Source organism: Choloepus didactylus, chromosome 24, assembly GCF_015220235.1.
Source record: "Choloepus didactylus isolate mChoDid1 chromosome 24, mChoDid1.pri, whole genome shotgun sequence".
Classification (NCBI taxonomy): domain Eukaryota; kingdom Metazoa; phylum Chordata; class Mammalia; order Pilosa; family Megalonychidae; genus Choloepus; species Choloepus didactylus.
The window spans coordinates 18,476,498-18,495,833 of NC_051330.1; the positions used below are offsets into that span (position 1 = coordinate 18,476,498).

Sequence of the window (19,336 nt, forward strand, 5' to 3'; positions counted from 1 at the left end):
ACAGTGTCATTATTCATTATTGCCGAAAGCTGGAAGCACCCCAGGGGTCTAGCAACCAATTAATGGATAAACAAAATGTGGTATATTTACACAATGTAATATTACTCAGTCATCAAAAGGAATGAAGTTCTTTTTCATGTGAAAATGTGGCTGAATCTTGAAGACATGTTGAGTGTAATAAGCCCAACAAAAGGACATATTGTATGAACTCACTCACTGATGTTTTAGGTGGTGGTTGCGATAAACAGAATAGAAACTCATAGAATCAGTAGAATCAGAATCTAGAATATAGGTTACAAAGGTTTGGGTTGGGTATAGGGAAGTACAGATTTTCTATTTGGGATGATGGCAATTATTTTGTAAAGGGTGGTGTGGATGGTAGCACATCACTGTGAATGTAATTAAGAGCACTTAATTACATATTTGAATGTGGTTAAAGGTGAATTGTGGGTTGTATATATGGTACTAGAGTAAAGAGTAAACTCATGGAACTGCACAACACATACAGTGAACCCTCAGTTAAATCATGGGATATAGTTAATAGTACAATTATAAAAATGTGCTTTCATCATTTGTAAGAAATTTACCATATCAGTGTGTGAACTTGATAATTGCACTTGAAGTTAGGTAAGTGAATCTTGTTGTTAATAAATATACCTGGAAATATTTAGTGTTCAGGGAGCCTTCTCTCACATGTCAAGAGGAAGATAGATAGACACATAGATAAATGGATGACAAGTAGATAGATAGGTAGAAAGAATGATACAGAAAATGTGGAAAAACTTTAAAAGTTGGTGAATCTGGTTATCTTGGTGGAAGCTAAGTTGGGACACTTTGTTCATATATCTCAATAATGTCTTTGGGAATTTTCTTCAGCATCAAATCCAATCTAGGATCATGTATTGCCTTTATTATTGTTTCTTTAATCTCTTTGTTTTTAGTTGTGAAACATATGCAAGATGAAATTTCACATCACAGCCACTCAAGACATACAACTTAGTTTGATTAATCACACTCAAAATGCTGTGCTTCTGTCACCACTACCTATTAACCCAAATTTCCCATGACCTTAAAAATAAAACCTGTACTGATAACACTTTAATTCCCTACTCTCCCTTTTCGCCTATCCTTGCAACCTTGACCTCTTTTCTTTATGAATTTGCACACACTGGCTGTTCCATACAAGTGGAATCATACAATATCAGTCCCTCTGTGTCTTAAAGGTTCATCCTTGTAGCAGTGTGCATCATAGTCTCCAGTATATGTATACACCACATTCTGTGTATGCATTCATATGCTGTGGACCTTTGGGTTACCTCCACCCCCTGGGCACTGTAACAGTGCTGCTGTTAACTTTGAAGTACACGTATCTCAACTTTGAAGTACACGTATCTCCCTGGGTTCTTGCTTTCAATTCTTTTGATATGTACTTAGAATTGGGAATGCTTGATCAAATACTATTTCCATACCCATACCCAGTTTCCTTAGGAACTGTCAAACTGTTCTCACACAGCAGCTGCATCATCTCATATTCCCATCAGCAGTGTATTAAGATTCAAATTTCTCTGTCCTTACCAGCACTTGTTACTTTCCTTTTTTTAATAATTGTTTTTCTAGTGGGCATGAGTTGGTGTATGACTGTGGTTTTGATTTGCATTTCCCCAGTGGCCAGTGATACTGATCATCCTTTCATGTGCTCATTGGCATCTGAAATTGTAAGACAGGTTTCTAGAACAAAATTATATGTATACCTTTATATACATGTATACATAACATTTTATATATAGGTGTCGCTGACCTCCAGCAGAAGACCACCAGGAATACACCTGCAATTGAACAAAAATGGGTTTCATTATTCCTTTCAACAAGAGAGAACTTTCAGCATTGGACTTTGGGACATTTCATTAAGAGAGTGTTAGAAGAGCTTTATTAGAAGATTTGCCGTTGTGTTAGTTGATTTGGAGGTGGATCAAAGTTATTGTGGGTTTGCTTGGGATTGTTTATTATAAGAAAATTTGAATAATTTTATGATTGGTATCTTAAAGCTTATCTCTAGGGAGTTCAGACCACAGCGAGACTACAGCTATATTTGGTAAAGATACAGCAGTTGTTTATACAGGATGGGAAAGAGAAAGGTTTAGGTATTTTATAGCAGTGAGAGGTGGAGGTAGTAGGAAATATAGAAAATTGTTCGTGTTTTGTCTGTTTTCAGACATGATTACCCAGTGGACTTGTTTGCATCTTGATTCAGCATAGTAATTTAGAGAACTTGCTTGGTGTTCATGTTCTACAAAACAGCAGTGTATTAAGATACTCATTTCTGTGTTTCCTCACCAGCACTTGTTACTTTCCATTTTTTAACAGGTTTCTTTCTACTGTGCATGACTTGGTCTCTGACTGTGGCTTTGATTTGCATTGGCATCTGTACATGCTTCTTGGATAAATGTCTATTCAAGTCCTTTGCGCATTTATATTGTAAACACATTAGAAACTCTTCTCATTTCTTTTGGCACATTTATTTTTCCATTATTTTCTTTCTGGTTACCATTGGACTTAAGTTTCATATCCTATATGTATAACAGTCTCATTTATTTTAATATCAACTTCAATATCATGCAGTACTGTATTCCTATACCTGTCCATGCCTCCCACGATTATGACGTTATTGTCACAGATTATTTATATAATTCCAAACCATTGATTGATCATTAATTTTCAGGCTATTGTATTTTAGGTCTTGTAGTATGTAAAAAGTGGAATTCCAGAAACATCTCGCCCTCAACAATAGTAATGGCATTATATTTCCCATGATGTTTCCTTTACTGGATATCTTTATTCATGCAAGTTCAATCTGTTGTCTCTTGTAAAGCCTTTTCAACCTGAAGAACTTATGTTAGCATTACTTGTAGGGCTGTTATGGTGGGGACAAACTCCCTCAGCTTTTATTTATGTGAGAATGTCTTAATTCCTCTTCTTTTTTATTTTTTTGCCCATATTAAATTGTTTTAAATTAATTTTATTTTTCTTACTAAAGATGTTGGGGGAGTATAGAGAACAATCATGCATACAATGTAGGTTTCCCATATACCTCTGGGACAGAAATGAATTGTGAACCATTGCTGCCCATTCTGCAATGTATGCATGACCCTCTTGGAATCTTGGAAAAATGTAGATCCTGGTTCCATAGGTTTGGGGTAGGACCTTTGATTCTGCTTTTCTACCAAGCTCCCAGACTAATGTCGCAGAGCCACTTACCACACACTATGACTACCAGTTCCCTGTTTGGTGTCTTAGATTCCTTAAAGAAGTTGTTCCCAAACTTTGATGCCTATTGCAAGCACACCTGGACTTTTCAACTTCTGAACACTTAGGAATAATTAAATCAGAGTCTCTGATGATATTACCCAGGTATTAGAATTTGTTAATGCTCCCAGAAGGTTTTAGTGTGCAGGTGGCTTTTGAGGTCCATTTACCCTTACTTAGAGTATGTGCTACAATATGGGAAACTTCTACATTAAATATGCAAATAATCATAAGAAGAACAATTGCCTAGTTTTTGATAAAAGGAAAACTGTTTTCATATATGCATCAGTTTATAGGCTTATTTATGTCACAGTGCTTTTCTAGTGATATTTGCAACCATATTCAGATTTAAAAATCTTGTTCTAGTTTGCTAATGCTGGAGAATGCAAAACACCAGAGATGGATAGGCTTTTATAAAACGGGGGTTTATTTCACTACGCAGTTACAGTCTTAAGGCCACAAAGCATCCAAGACAACACATCAGCAATCGGGCACCTTCACCGGAGGATGGCCAATGATGTCCAGAAAACCTCTGCTAGCTAGGAAGGCAGCCGGCGTCTGCTCCAAAGCTCCGGCCTCAAAACAGCTTTCTCCCAGGACGTTCCTCTCTAGCAAGCTTGCTCCTCTTCAAAACATCACTCCCAGCTGCACTCTCTTAGTTTCCTCTCTCTGAGTCAGCTCATTTATATAGCTCCACTGATCAAGGCCCACCCCGAATGGGTGGGGCCACGCCTCCATGGGAACATCTCATCGAAATGATCATTGCCCACAGCTGAGTGGGGCACATTCCAAGCAAATGTAACCAGCACCAAAAATGTCTGCCCCACACAAGACCACAAAGATAATGGCATTTGGGGGACACAGTACACTCAAACCGACACAAATCTAAAATTAGGGATTTAATAAAAGTGAAAAACTTGAATTCCACTCAGATATAAATTTAAATTCTTAGAAAACAAGAAAGATATGTAGTGCATGCACTGTGGTAGGTAGTAAAATTTTAACTTTTACCCCTGCAAAAAGAGACTTATTAAATGGACTTCCTACTAACTCTCTCTTAGGAGAGGTGGTAAACATCTTAGTGAGATCTATATGTCCTCTGCCTAACCACTTCCCTCCCTCATCTTCCATCTCAGTAACCTGTTTTCATTTTTGTCGCAACATGTATGTCCATCACAGATTTTCATATTTCTTCATTTATCCTTTATTTTTTGGTTGAATTTTATTTTGAAATAAATTCAAACTTACAGGAACAGTTGAAAAACAATATAAACCCCATACATAGAACTCCAGCATATCCCAAACCCCCTCCACTGATACCTCAGATCCACCAGCTTTAACATCCTGCCACTCTACCTTTTCTTTCTTTCCCTCCCTCCCTCATCATCCATCATCTGTTGCTCTGTCTTCTGAACGTATAGCAAGCTGTACACATCCTTGGACAAACAATATAATTCACATATACATTTCCCATGGACAAGAACATTCATTTATGCAGTCACGTTAAGCACAGCTAATAAGTTCAAGAAATTCAACATTGATACAAAGCTTACATTCTATATTTAATTTTTTCTTATTTCCCAACTGTATCCCTTTGAGCCGCCTCTCCTCCAATCCTCAGATCCCATCCAGGACCATCTTTGGCATTTAATTGTCATTATGTATTTAGACTGTCTTTTTTTTTTTTTTTTCCTTCAATTGTGGAACCATATATACAGCCTAAATCTTCCCATTCCACCCCCTCCCTAGCATTCCATTAGTGGGATTAATCACATTTAGAATGTTACAGTGCTATCACCTTCCCACCATCCATTACTAGAAATTTCCCTTCACCCCAAACAGAAACCATATCTTAAATCCCCATTGCCCCTTCCCCCGCTTCTTGTAACCCATATTCTACTTTTGATCTCTATGGCCATATTCTCTGATACTTTCTTTGTGTTTACCATGGGGATTAAATTTAACCTCTTTAATCTATAACAATCTTGTTTTTCTTTGATACCAACTTAACTTCAATAGGACACATAAACTATGTTCCTGTACTCCTCTATTTCCCCACCTTTATGTAGTTCTTGTCAAAAATCACTTATTGTACATTGAGTCCAAAACCACTGATTTATCATTACAGTTTATGTATTTTAGATCCTGTAGGAAGTAAATAGTGGAGTTACAAATCAAAAATACAGTAGTATTGGTATTTATATTTGCCATGTGATCTTTACTGGAAATCTTTATTTCTTCATATGGCTTCAGTCAATTGTTTCGTGTCCCTTTCAGCCTGCTCAGTTCCGTTTAACATTTCTCATAGGACCGATCTACTGGTGATGACGTCCCTCAGCTTTTGATTATCCGGGAATGTTTTCATCTCCCCTTATTTTTACCCTCCAGTATCTGAATTTTCTGAGTCTCTGATGGTCATCAACTTCTATTTGTATTCCGTTGTGATCAGAGAATGTGCTTTGGATAAATAAAATTTTTTAAAAATTTATTGAGGCTTGTTTTATGTCCCATCATATAGTCTATTCTGGAGAAAGTTCCATGATCACTAGAGAAGAAAGTGTATCCTGGTGATTTGGGATGTAATGTTTTATATATAGTCTGTTAAATTTTTCTCTCTCTCTTTTGTTTTTCTGTTGGTAGGCCTCCCTTTAGTATCACAAGTAGGGCAGGTCTTTTATTAGCAAAATCTCTAAGCTTTTGTTTGTGAAAAATTTAAGCTCTCAAATTTGAAGGAGAGTTTTGCTGGATAAAGTATTCTTGGTTGGCAATTTTTCTCTCAGAATTTTAAATATGTCATGTCACTGCCTTCTCGCCTCCATGGTGGCCGCTGAGTAGTCACTACATAGTCTTATGTTGTTTCCTTTGTATGTGGTGAATTGCTTTTCTCTTGCTGCTTTCAGAACTTGCTCCTTCTCTTCAGTATTTGACAGTCTGATCAGAATATGTCTTGGAGTGGTGTTATTTGGATTTATTCTATTTGGAGTTTGCTGGGCATTTATGCTTTGTGTATTTATATTGTGTAGAAGGTTTGGGAAGTTTTCCCAACAATTTCTTTGAATACTCTTTCTAGACCTTTACCCTTCTCTTCCCCTTCTGGGGCACCAATGAGTCTTAAATTTGGATGTTTTATTTTATTTATCATATCCCTGAGATCCATTTTGATTTTTCGATTTTTTTCTCGACTCTTTCTTTTGTTCTTTTCATTTTCTGTTCTGTGGACATCTAGGACACTGAGTCGTTCAGCTTCCTCTAGTCTTCTATGAGTATCCAGAATCTTTTTAATTTGGTCAACAGTTTCTTTTATTTCCATAAGTTCATCTATTTTTTTATTTACTCTTGCAATATCTTCTTTATGCTCATCTGGGGTCTTCTTCATGTCCTTTATATCCTGTGCCATGCTCTTCTTCATGTCCTTTATATCCTGTGCCATGCTCTCATTGTTTGTCTTTAGTTTTTTGATTAATTGCTCCAGGTACTGTGTCTCCTCTGAGCTTTTAATTTGGGTGTTTGGGTTTGGGTTATCCATATTGTCTGGTTTTATCACATGCTTTAAAATTTTCTGTTGTTTTTGGTCTCTTGGCATTTGCTTTACTTGATAGGGTTCTTTTAGGATATGAAGGATTATTGAAACACCAGTGTCTAATTTGTCAGATCTACTGCTTGGTGGCATACACTTTCTCTAACTAACCAGCAGATGGCCTCTGCCAGTCACCTATTCCCCTTAAGTCAGTTCTCCCCAGTTTTGTCTTTGTCGTGTTTGGGGGTCTGATCCTTGTGGGGTTCAGTTGCACCAAGTTTGGGTGTATTGTTGGTGCTGTCCGCCCTGAATGTGGGGTATGTGTCTGAGCAGTTAGGGAGGCAAGGCAGCTTTAATAATCAAACCTCCCAGGTGTTCCTGGAGATTTAAGGCTGTTCCAAGAGTCTAAACCTTTATTTCATACTCGCCACAGTTTGTATCTGCTGTTGACCCACAAGTCCTTGGTATCGGCATATGGTCCCTGGGATTTCCCAGTGGGTCCCTCTTCCCAGCCGTGCCCTTCTTAGGGCCTCTGCTGAGGGATGGCTGTGCTATGTCTCAATTGTGTGCTATCCTTCAAGGGAAGTTCTGGGCTGCCAGGCCATGCAGGGGCGTTCCCAGCAGTAAGGATGGGTGAATGGGGCGTGTTAATTTCCCCCTTTTTGCATAGCTCCACCTTCCAAGCTCCAGGACAGTTAGCTGTGGGTGCACTAAATAAAGGCTGTTGTCCATGTCCGATATTGTGGCATGTGCTCGTGTTTCTGGAAACGCTTTCTGTTACACTGGGTCCCTTGGTGTGTCTCTGGGCTATGGTGCCTGCCCCAGGCAGGAGCGTTCCCAGCCCACTGTGAAGATGGCTGCAAGGGGCGTGGTTTTTTTTCCCCTTTTGGCTAACCTCTTATCTTCCTCGCTCCGAGAGAATTAGCAGCAGGTGTACAAAAGGCTGTCTTCTACACCAGATATCGAGGCGTACGCACAGCCCATTCCTGCCTCGCTTCGCTGTGTGATTCTTGCTGCCGTATCTGCAGCTGCTTTTGGGTTTTTTTAAAAAACAACTAGTCTGCCTCCAAATGCCAACCCACAGGTTCCCCACACCGCACCATGGCCGCTGGACATTCAGCCGGCTCACTCACTGGTTTCCAAATGCAGACTCCCGGTTTCACCAAGTGCACGGTCCCTGTGGATTTAGCAGACCTTGTCCATCTGGTGCATTGCTGGAACTGGTGTTCTGGGTCACTTTCTGTCTTTTATCTAGTATTTTTCACGGAGATGTTTTTTTGCCCTGTCTCACCTAGCTGCCATCTTAGGTTCTCTATCCTTTATTTTTAATCCCAGTCTTCCTTCAGGGAATTCTAGCTCTTTGTCCATATAGACCCAGCATATCTAGTTCCCTGTTGTAGCTGCAGCACTTTGAATTATTTCTTGTTACAAAAATGAGCTGCAAAGTATTTAATTAGCCTTTCAAATCATCCTTCTCTAAGGCTTTATTCTTTGTTTTCCAAGATTGTATGAGGATTTAATTTTTATCTTGTAAATCCAGTCAAGGTGAGTTCCCTGAAATGTACCCTTCTTTAGATTTATCAAATGTTTTCTCTATTTAAAGGGAAAACAAATAGAGGTTGAATTCCCCCATAAACAAAGAAGCTGACGAATTCAGAACTTTGTGAGGAGAGGAAAGTTTTACTGTTGAGTTGATCTCAATGTCTCCTTATTTTTGGATTCTCAGGTGTTTTCCAAACAATGAGATTTGAGCTGACTTTACCCCATTACCATTTTATAAATACTGTAAATGTCCATTCATTGTTTCTATCAAAGTAGAATCATAAAATATATAAATTTGATTGGTATGTGATTTTTTGCTTTCCCAACTCAACTCTTTGAAATTGAGGCCAGCTTTTTTCAAGGGAAAGCAATTAGTTTATTCTTACCTCCTGCTCACTCCTCAGTGCCCTCTGATATAGTTTGCACCAGCTTCACTACATCCACCACCCATGAGGAGCAGGTTACCTCCATCTCAAGGAATCCACTGAATGCCTTTCTGCGAAAGAATATGAAATGTGAGAATATGTGAGATTCAAAACTGTGGGACTTGAAGTGATTTCAGAATGTGGAAGAATGATTCAGTTTTCAAGATGTAGTAGGTGTGCCAGATGTATCTGAATGCACTAGAAATCATGATACTGCATTTAGACTTAAAGCAATAGGTTATTAATGTACTCTGTTAAATTCAGTAATAGAGAAGACAAGTAATTAGAGTCATTTCCCATGGGGGAAGATCTGGTAAATACTCAGATGTTCATTGACAGCCTAGGGTAAATAGGGATATCAGAAATACTGTTTTCAGGAAATACATGCTGAAATGAGTAAATGTGGATTACACTGAGCAGTAAATATTAGATTTGTTGGAAGCTGATGTTTGAGAAGTGGGTTCAGTGTAATGCAAGTTTTCTTTAGTCAGGAGAACTTGGGCTTGGGGTGTAATTCTGTGAAGGATGTATAAGAAGAGGAGGTTTTGACAACATGGTTAGGCTTCTGATTATTGAAATGAGTGGTGATATTCAGGTAAAACATAGGTGTGGCATGTAAATCCTAAGGAATTTGAGATTGTGAGACGGGAAGAAAAAAATTCAAATGCTAGTTGGTTTTTTTAGCTGTGTAATTTTTTCATTAATAAAGCTTTATGAACTTCTTTTTATGTCATTTGCTAAGTGGGTAAATTAACCTTCAGCAGGGTGCGTTTGAAGATTAAATTTTTTAAAAATGTGTAATTCTCCAAGCATATTTAATACAACCATTTTTTTTACTGGACTAAAAGTACAAATGAGTAAGTTAATCCTAGCTCTGTTAGTGACATATTAGCATTTTTCCATGAAATGCATGTAATTATTAATAACATTTTAGAGCAGAATACACATCCATTCACATTTATAGGTAAACACATGTAGGGATGTTTCAGCTGATGATGATTAACATAGTACAAGATTTCAGCTGTCACTTCACTAAAATATCAGACTGGGCAAATAGGGGTTCTCCCAAATTCCCTCATTCTGTATCTTCTTGGCTTCCTAATCACATGTGGATTGTGGGACATGACAATTACACTATGATCCATATCCTTGTATTTTCTGATGCAAGGCATATGCATGATAAAATCTGCCTGATTCGAGCCATTGGTCCCTCCAAACTGATCAAGACCTTGAGTAGATCAACCACATAATAAAATATATTAATTTTCTTGGTTAATATCTGAATCCATTGGGGTGAGATGTATAACTCAATGTTGAGGGAGTTACTTTGTTAGACATCATATATCGAAAAACCAATATATCCAGAGGGGCAGGTGCAGGTTAGAGCAGGGAGGGAAAGAGAGTCCAGAGGACAGTGATGGATGTTGGAGGACCAATGCTAATGCTTAAACCAAGTATAATTATATCTGAGAAATTCCAGACTGCTTTTTTTGGTAGTGGAGACCTAATTCCAGATGTGACATGGGTCAGGAATTCCTAGGTCTTTTGGAATCAGGGAGGGAATCGAAAGTCTCTGAACACCATGAGATAATTAATAAATACAGTACAGTGATTTTCTTGTTCTTATCTGTAAAATGAACCCAGAGAAGCCAAGATCTCATAGATCTTCACCCTGGGAGAGGAAAGGCCTTCTATTGCTCTTGGCACACACTTCATGTCCCTGTTGATTGGACTGGGTTTACTACCCAAGGAAGGGTTTGGCATTCATGACAGGTGGGTCTGGAAATTGTGGTCAAGACTTGAGTCTGAAGGCTTCTTTTTTCATTCTCAGCTTTCCTCACCTACAGCTTGTTTGGTTGTTAATGAAAATCCAGAGGAAGACAGTTGTCAACTGAACTATTGACAATGCAACCACAGGTGAGTAGGGGATTCTTCTTTAACTGAAGTGACACCTCTGTTGCCAGCAGATGGGGAGGTTTCTCCTTTTGACTTAGGTATTCCAAGGCAATTCATGAGTTATTCAAGGATATGAGCTTCAGTTAAGTTTATCCAGACTCTAGAATAGTTATGGTAATCTTGGGGCTCAGCAATAAGTAATCTTCACTACGTAACAATAGTTTTGCCCAGCCCCCATTGAGGCTGTGTATTCTCTGAAGAGATGATAGAGGTGTTTTCTTTTTCTCACGCAACCCATGGCCTCATTGGAGATGTAATGCACTTATGGATTGTGTTAATGCCTGATACTGTCTTAGGCCTGCAGTGAAAAAAGGTGGTGGAGATTAATAAGAGCAGAAGTTAACAGTCAGAAAGGAGGCTGACATTTCAGCAGGTGTGTTCAGTCAATCCCTTGTTGCAGATGATGTGGTATAGGTCTGTGCATTGTTGAGAGGAGCACAAGGGAAGGTTAAGCAATAAAGGAAATGAGGAATCATTTATTTTCCCAAATTTCAAATTTCTTAAAGTGTTGATAGAATATATTTGCACATTTTGAAAGATTAAGAATACTAAAATTCTCCTTGCCACTCTTATTCCCAATTAAATTTTGTAAATCACCTTCATTCAGGTTTTGCAAAATGATGCAACATATAGCAAGTATTGTTTCCTTAGGTAAAATAAAATTTATGGCCCTGTGAAAATTTTTTAAAGTTTTAAGAGACCAGAAGCAATGAAAAAGCTTCTTTTAACCGTAAACAGACAAGGTGAAGATATGAGAGACCTTGAAAACTGGTGTTTTTTGGCTCCAGAAAATGTTGAGCATGAGAGGTCTTTTACCACAGTAGTGGTCATTCTAGGGCCATCTTTCAGTACATCTGTATCATGGCCACCTGGCTTGAATCATCATGTTTGCTTACACATTCTAATGAAGTACTGAGTTATGTAGAATGGAGAGAGGCAGCTCTTCTTGATAAATAGTTCTGTGTGAAACCTGTTTAGTTTTGCAGAATTCTAGGTATTATTTTGAAGTTTCCAGCTATTCTATTGAATTGAACACTGCATTGAGTTTAGATAGAAAGGGATTCACACATCAGCTCACTGGATCTATCCAAACACATAGCATGATGTTAAACAGTTTTTTAAATGAGAGGAAAATGAGGTAGTCCATATACAGGAATAATCTAACCAGAGTCATTTTTAACAAGTGATTTATCATGGATATTTTTTGCCCTATGATGAGTGTAGCTTTATTTGAAATTGTTGGAAAAGTATTTTAGTTATGAATGCTGTAGAGCAAGTTTTATAATCAGCATCAGGAAGTCATAATTACAAGTCTGTTGGGAAATTTCTAGGGTTATATCATGCTATGTCATGTGATACTTCTTTTACAGTAGAGTTTTATGTATTCAGTGTGTCTATGTGACTGTGAGTGTATCTGAAAAGGAGATGACAGTTCAGCATTGGGGTGATCTTTCTGGAACTCCAAACACATCTTGAGCTCTATGTACACAGCCTCATCTTCCTCAGTGCTGTCATTTTGAGCATAGCACTCAGGACATTGTTAGGGATGGCCCTGTGAGAACACAAATTCCTGTGATATTTTAGGAGTTAATGACCTTCAGAGATGTAGCTGTAGATTTCACCCAGGAAGAATGGGTCCTGCTAAACAGATCCCAGAGAAAGCTGTTCAGAGAAGTGATGCTGGACAATATCAAGCTTCTGGTCTCAGTGGGTGAGTCTGGCAAAATTCATCTATCATTGATATCTGTCAGTCATCTAATCTAATCTGCCATCTACCTGTGTATCTTTCATATATCATCTTCTGCTTATTCAAGTATCTAGGTCATCTCCTCTGTATTGTATAACATTTTTATATCTTTATATATATTTACATTTTATATTTTTAATACATTATTTTGCATTATTTTATAATACATAAAACTGCCTAAATGAAATGTGTTCCCTTACTTTCTATTTACATCTACTCAATCCCAAAAGAAGTTAATCTTCTTGACCACAAGTTAATGTCTTTCTTGAATCTCATTCTCCAGCATTTAGAGCAGTGCTGGGAAATCAGTGCATAGTTTTTTTAATGGATAAATAAGTGACTAAACATTTTGAATTATTGCTTGGGTCTAAAGGCTATGCTGAGGTTTCACAACACAATAATAAAAATACCATGTGTATCCTTTTCCATATAGGATTAAATTGTTTTGGTGGAGTTTATTGTATTATTTTTGAAAACAATAATCACCACTATGGAAACACAGAATTTTCCCCCATTAAGAATATGGAGGAATCTGCAGTCTGTCTTTGAACTTTTGCATGGGAGTGACAACCAGAGGTCCCCAATATAATGGGAACAAGGTCAAGAGTTACTCTGTTGCTGGTGAACATTGTCAGTGGTCTGTGTTCAAAATACTTTTGCTCTGTTGACCTTCAGTGCTTATCTTTCTTTTTGGTAGCCTGCCATGGACTTTATAATGCAGTGTAATTTACACTTAACTCAAAATCTAGGCATCTTTTTTCCTGTGAACAGGATGTCAGGTCTGCAAATCAGATGTGCTTTCCCAGTTGGCACAAGGAGAGGAAGTGTGGAGAGAAGGAATAGGATTTCTCCAAAAGCAGAATACAGGTGAGCTCTGGAACCTGTGCATCAGTAGAGGAGGGGCCTCATCATTTAGTGATTAGGTCTTTGGAAGTATCAACTTCAAGTTTCCTTAAGTGAGTTATGCTTTATGAAATATAGAGAATGATATTGGGGAATTTGTCTTCATATATGGTCTTTCCATATACTTATCAAGCTCTATTGAAGTATCTTTGAGCAGGAGATATTCATGTGTTATTGATGTTCAGCCTTCACAGGCGCAGCCCTGTACTGGTCCTACTCTTGGAAAATTTTCCCTCTTTTTACCTCCCTGAAATCCCAAAATCTTTTTATTCTCTTATTTCATTCCTGAAAATCTGATTGTTAATGTCCCATAATGTTTGTTTCTCCTAGTTTATTCCTTAATTTGGTGTTCTTTACCCACCAGGTGTGAATGTTTGATACATACTATCAGATGTTTAGGACTTTCCAACATTTTCTTTCCCCAATTGCTATTGTAACAATTTATTATATACTTTTTCCCCAATAATTACAGGCAGGAAAGGTGCCATTAAAAAACAGGAAATGATAATCATGCAACCTACCTGCAGAAAAGACACGTCTGACATCACATCATTGGTAAGCTTCGTTAGTGTGAATCCTAGTTTTCCAAATAGATACCTGTGGATGAAATGGGAATTCAGTACAATCACCTTGCCATAATTAATGTTGTGATCCACAGCTAATCCAGCCAAAATCTGTAAGTTTGAATTTAAGGAAAAATTAAACTGAACCCAGAACTCTAACCTGAGTTCTCATAAAAAGACAATTAACATGGTTCACAGACATAAAATTTGAAACATTATGAAGTTCAAAATTGATTAGATAGGTCTGCAATTGGGATGCCTTAATAGAGAAAATCTCTTGTGTGTGAAGGAGTATAATGTGTATTTGAAATTAACATGGGAAAAATTTTAATTGAAAACTATTACTGAATTAGTCTAGAAATCATATGTACGGAAACGGAGAAATTGATGTATATGGGCAAATGTTTAACTGTCTCTCATCTAACTCCCCACAGCAGGCATCTCACACGGTAAAGAATTCCATTAAATACGATCATTTACAAGAAGATTCCACTGCCAGATCCACAGTGACTCAACGTGCATTAATTCACATAGGAAAGAAACCATATTCCCGGAAACCACTTGGAAATGTTCTCAGTGACCAGTCATCTTTTACTCAACATAAGCAGATTCACAATAGAAGTAAATCATATAAATGTGAGCGAAGTGGTAAAGCCTCTAATAAAAGCTCTGGCCAGGGAGAATACAGTGGAACTCACATAAATCATACAGATAAATCATACAAATGTCTTCAATGTGGGAAAGCTTTCCCTAACAGTTTTCAGCTTAGACTGCATGAGAGAGCTCACACTGGAGAGAAGCCGTATGAATGTCATCTATGTGGAAAAACCTTTAGTCGATCTTCTAATCTTATAAAACATGAGAGAACGCACACTGGAGAGAAACCCTATGAATGTCATCATTGTGGGAAAGCCTTCAGTCAGTCTTCTAATCTTCGACAACATGAGAGAATTCACACTGGGGAGAAACCCTTTGAATGTCATCTATGTGGGAAAGCCTTCAGTCGATATTTTTTCCTTAGACAACATGTGATAACACACACAGGAGAGAAACCCTATGAATGTCCTCTATGTGGGAAAGCCTTCAGCCGATATTCTGAGCTTAGACGACATGAGAGATTTCACATTGGAAGGAAACCCTACAAATGTCATGTTTGTGAGAAATCCTTCAGTCGATATTCTCAGCTTAGGCAGCATGAGAGGTCTCACCCTGGAAAGAAGCCACATAAGTGCTATCTATGTGGGAAAGCCTTCAGTCAAGTTTCTCATCTTAGACAGCATGATAGAACTCACACTGGAGAGAAACCCTATAAGTGCAATCTGTGTGGGAAAGCCTTCAATCAATCTTCTATCCTTAGGAAACATGAGAAAACTCACACTAGAGAGAAATCCTATGAGTGCCATGTATGTGGAAAAGCCTTTATTCATTGCTTTGCTTTTAGACGACATGAGAGAAAGCACATTGAAGAGAAACCCCCTGAATGTCATCAATGTGGGAAAACCTTCAGTCGATATTATTATCTTAGAGAACATGAGAGAATGCACACTGGAGAGAAAATTTATGCATGTCGTCTGTGTGGGAAAGCATTCACTTATAGTTCTGTCCGCAGGAAACATGAGAGAATGCATTGTGGACAGAGGCCATGAGAATGAACATCTGTATGGAAAAACCTTAATTTTTCTAACCTTAGACAATATCACATTATTGAAACTCGAGAGAAACCCTGTGAATGTCATGAATTTGGGAAAGCCTTCAGTCAATATTCTGGGCTTAGATGGGATTGAGAGAATTCACACTATAAATGTTTTGAATATGAGATTCCAGCCATAGACCTAATCTTTACGCTTGCCAGCTGGAACTCACATTGTGAAGAAACACTATGGCTTTAATAAATATGGTAGTGCCTTTAGTCATCTGTACTATTTTAGCTAGTCTAGGAAAATTCATGGAGGAGAGAATCCATATGAATGTCATCTGTGTATTAAGAGTCCTTAGCAGATAGTCTGATGATATGCCATATGAGAGTTCACAATATAAATCTAATGGAAGTGGAGAGTCCTCATCTACCACCCAAATAAGCAAAGCAGGGAAATCACATTCCATAAGTTGTATGTACTCTACATGGGAGTGCCTTTATTTGTAATTATCCTTTAAATGGGTGAATTCCATACATGTGAAGCACTCAATTTAGACTAAGGTTGTCTTCTACATTATATCTACATATAATCTACATATAAGGATTCCTTATATGTAGATGTAATTGTGTACTTAGGTAGTATAGTAAAGTCAGAGTGAAAAGAAAAGGAAGTGCAAAAGGGAAGAAAACTTCCTTTGCAAAAGGAAAGTAAAACTACTTGTTTGTATATGACATGATTGGGTATATAGAAACCATTAAATTTACAAAAATGTTAGAGGCAGTTAGTAAATTTAGTAAAAGTCACAGGGTTCACAGTAAAAATAAAGTTCAATTTCTGTATACCAGAAGTTTAATGAGATGCTCTGTCTTCCTGGGCCCACAATTTCATTGTCATAATTTCCATGTTCACTTGTTGGTGGGTCCACCCAGCAGTGGACGCAATGATGAGAAATTCAGCTACATCATATATGTCACTGAGGGTAAGTCAATTGTTATTTTCCAAGCAGGGATCATTCTCAGCCTCTCTTCCACTGTGATCTGAAGCCTCACTGGGTGTGAAAGGCAGGCTGGTATATCCTTCATTGACTGTCATCCCCAAATTCTCATTGTAATAAGACCCTTGCCATTAAGTATCAACATGAGTGATACAAATGGTGCCTTCCACACCAACAGTTATTTCGAAAGGTTTCTTTGCCACAGTAGGGAGTGTTTGATTCTCCAGTCAGGTTCCATCCATGTATCTGACCAAGCTGGTAAGCTGTTGGTGATGGCTCCACCCATGAGGCAGTAAACGGGTACATGGGGTTGCTTAGCTTCTAGTGTTTGAGGATAATTAGGAATACTTATATTTCAACCCTTTGGGCACTTTTCCAGTAACAGTGTTGATATATAGTCTGCCTGCGGCAAGGAAAACAGTGGTTGCTGCCCAGTAGATGCACAATCACTTGGCTGATCAGGGAATCAGCATTGATCAATCTTGTGGGTTAGATGGGTGTTGTGGTTAGGTTTACGTGTCAGCTTGGCGAGGTGATGGTGTGTAGGTGCCTGGCCAGGCAAGCACTGGCCTGTTACTGCAAGGATATTTGGCTGATTTATTAAATCATCAGTTAACTGACTGCACCTGTAACTGATTACATCAGTGAAGGGTATGTCTTCCACAAGGAGAGATTTGAATCAGCTGGATTTAATCAAATCAGTTGAAGACTTTTAAAGGAGAGAGAGAGGACTTTCACTTCTTCAGCTAGCCAGTGTCTCCTGAGGAATTCATTGAATACCTTATTGAAGTTGCCAGTTTGGCTGCCTGCCCTACGGAATTTGAACTCGTGTATCCTGCCCTTTGGAATTTGGACTTGTGCATCCCTACACTTGCATGAGACACTTTTATAAAAATCTTATATTTACAGATATCTTATTAGTTCTGTTTCCATAGAGAACCCTAATACAGTGGGACATCTGTGTGTCTTGGTCCTCTGGATCTCAATCCCTGGAGGGAGGGGTCTGTGGTATTGCAGCAGGATCATTACAGAGCACTTCTGCCAACTCCTCATGCCACCATGTCTTTTCCTGGGGATTCGGGTAAGTGTCCTGATTACCTGGGACCCAGGATACTATGTGGATTTCTAGCCTTAGGAGGACCTGGGAACTCTTGGTGATATTTTGTTTCCACCAAGGCCCAGTAGCATAACGGAAGTTACCTTTCAAAGGGGTAAGGCTTGGCTGCATCTGGTAGCTTTGTGATCTAAAAAGCTATGGTTCTTCTTTCCTTATGACCCATTGTGATGGTTAGGTTCATGTATCAACTTGGTCAGGTAATGGTGTGCAGTTGTCTGGTCAAGCAGGCACTGGCTTAACAGCTCCTCCAAGGACATTTAGTGGACTGAAGTAATCAGTAAGTTGTTTGTATCTATGGCAGATTACACCTACAGTCAACTAAGGGGAGTGTCTTCTGCAGTGAAAGACATTTAATCAAGTCAGTTGAAGGCTTTGTCTACTTCAGCTAGCCAGCCAGCCAGCCTCTCCTGGGAAATTCATCGAAAACCTTCATTGGAGTTGCCAGATTGTAGCCTGCCCTACCGAATTTGGATTTGTGCAGCCATATAGCTACATGAAACACTTAGAAAATCTCATATTTACAGGTATCTCCTGTTAGTTCTGTTTTCTTAGAGAACCCTAATACATTGTCACCTTTCCTGTCCATTAGAGTACAGTGGTCAGTTTCCAAATTGCTTTAGTTACAGAAGGGTGCCACCCAATACATTATTCTTTTCGTACTCAAGTCATCTACTTCATTGTTCTTTTGCCCTGTATGCTTGGAGGTCATAGGGAGCATGAAAGTCTATAATGCCATGGGAGGACACCCATTGCTGAGCCATATGAGTTAATGAGTAGCTTCTTATACTCTCATAAATTTTTCAGTCACTGTACAATATGGATTTCAGTTTGCAAGAGCCCATGAATCTATCAATATGTAGAAGAAAGTCTTTGTTGGACTAATCTGCATAGCCTTCACCACCACATGGAGTTTAACCCATTGGACAGAATGCTCTCATTGAGTTTCGCCTGTGACCAAAGCCATATCTTCTGGACTGTCCCACTTAGCCAAGGGAGGGACATGACCATCCTCTGTGGGCAGTTTGGCCCCATCCAGCAAGTAGAACTTTATTCATGGAGCTGGATAACTGCCTTAGGTTTTGGATGTAACATTTCTGTTTATTGATGGACCTTTGTTGAGCTGTCCTACTTTATTAGTAGGTTTATGAGTACCCAAGTGAAGTTGAGCAGGTCCAGTCTTAGAGTCACAGATGGCACATCAGTGGTTAAATGATCCATTTCCATGAAGGCCCAATAACAGGCTAAATGCTGCCATTCTAAGGGGGGTGGTGATATTTAGTGACCACCTTGGTCACTTTTCATATCCAAATCCCAAGGGCCACTACATTGGCTCTTGCTTGTCACCGACTCCCTTCTGTGTAGGAAAGAGTCATTGAGACGTCAAGACCTGTAGTTCCATAGGAATGACAACCTCTATTAGCCCCATTCGCAGTGTATGCCACTACATGCTGCATGGTCTGTAGTTTGGTGTTGGCGCCCCCATTCAAAGGTGGACACCTTGTGGGGGACCTCAACTAGATGATACAAAATAATGCCCAGATGTGGCACATGTTTTCTCTACTAGCCAAATGTGCCTTTTGGCTGTTGGGTCTCTCTCAGTAGTGGGAGCTGCCAGTGGTAGTGACTTCTGTT

The 19,336-nt window shown here is 38.7% G+C and overlaps 1 protein-coding gene across 4 annotated transcripts in view; it reads left to right on the plus strand.

Moving 5' to 3' along the window:
* LOC119520131 (zinc finger protein 596-like) overlaps nucleotides 1-17,268 on the plus strand; it is a 56,253-nt gene extending 38,985 nt beyond the window's left edge. For 2 of the 4 annotated variants that reach the window (XM_037817884.1, XM_037817883.1), the window contains exons 3-7: nucleotides 10,619-10,704; nucleotides 12,328-12,454; nucleotides 13,262-13,357; nucleotides 13,866-13,948; nucleotides 14,391-17,268. In XM_037817884.1, coding sequence (XP_037673812.1) covers nucleotides 10,693-10,704; nucleotides 12,328-12,454; nucleotides 13,262-13,357; nucleotides 13,866-13,948; nucleotides 14,391-15,602 — 1,530 coding nt within the window. In that variant the 5' untranslated portion in view covers nucleotides 10,619-10,692 and the 3' untranslated portion in view covers nucleotides 15,603-17,268. The remainder of the gene's footprint in view (nucleotides 1-10,618; nucleotides 10,705-12,327; nucleotides 12,455-13,261; nucleotides 13,358-13,865; nucleotides 13,949-14,390) is intronic. The other 2 variants (XM_037817885.1, XM_037817886.1) reach the window with 2 other exon arrangements.
* Nucleotides 17,269-19,336: the final 2,068 nt, after the last annotated feature.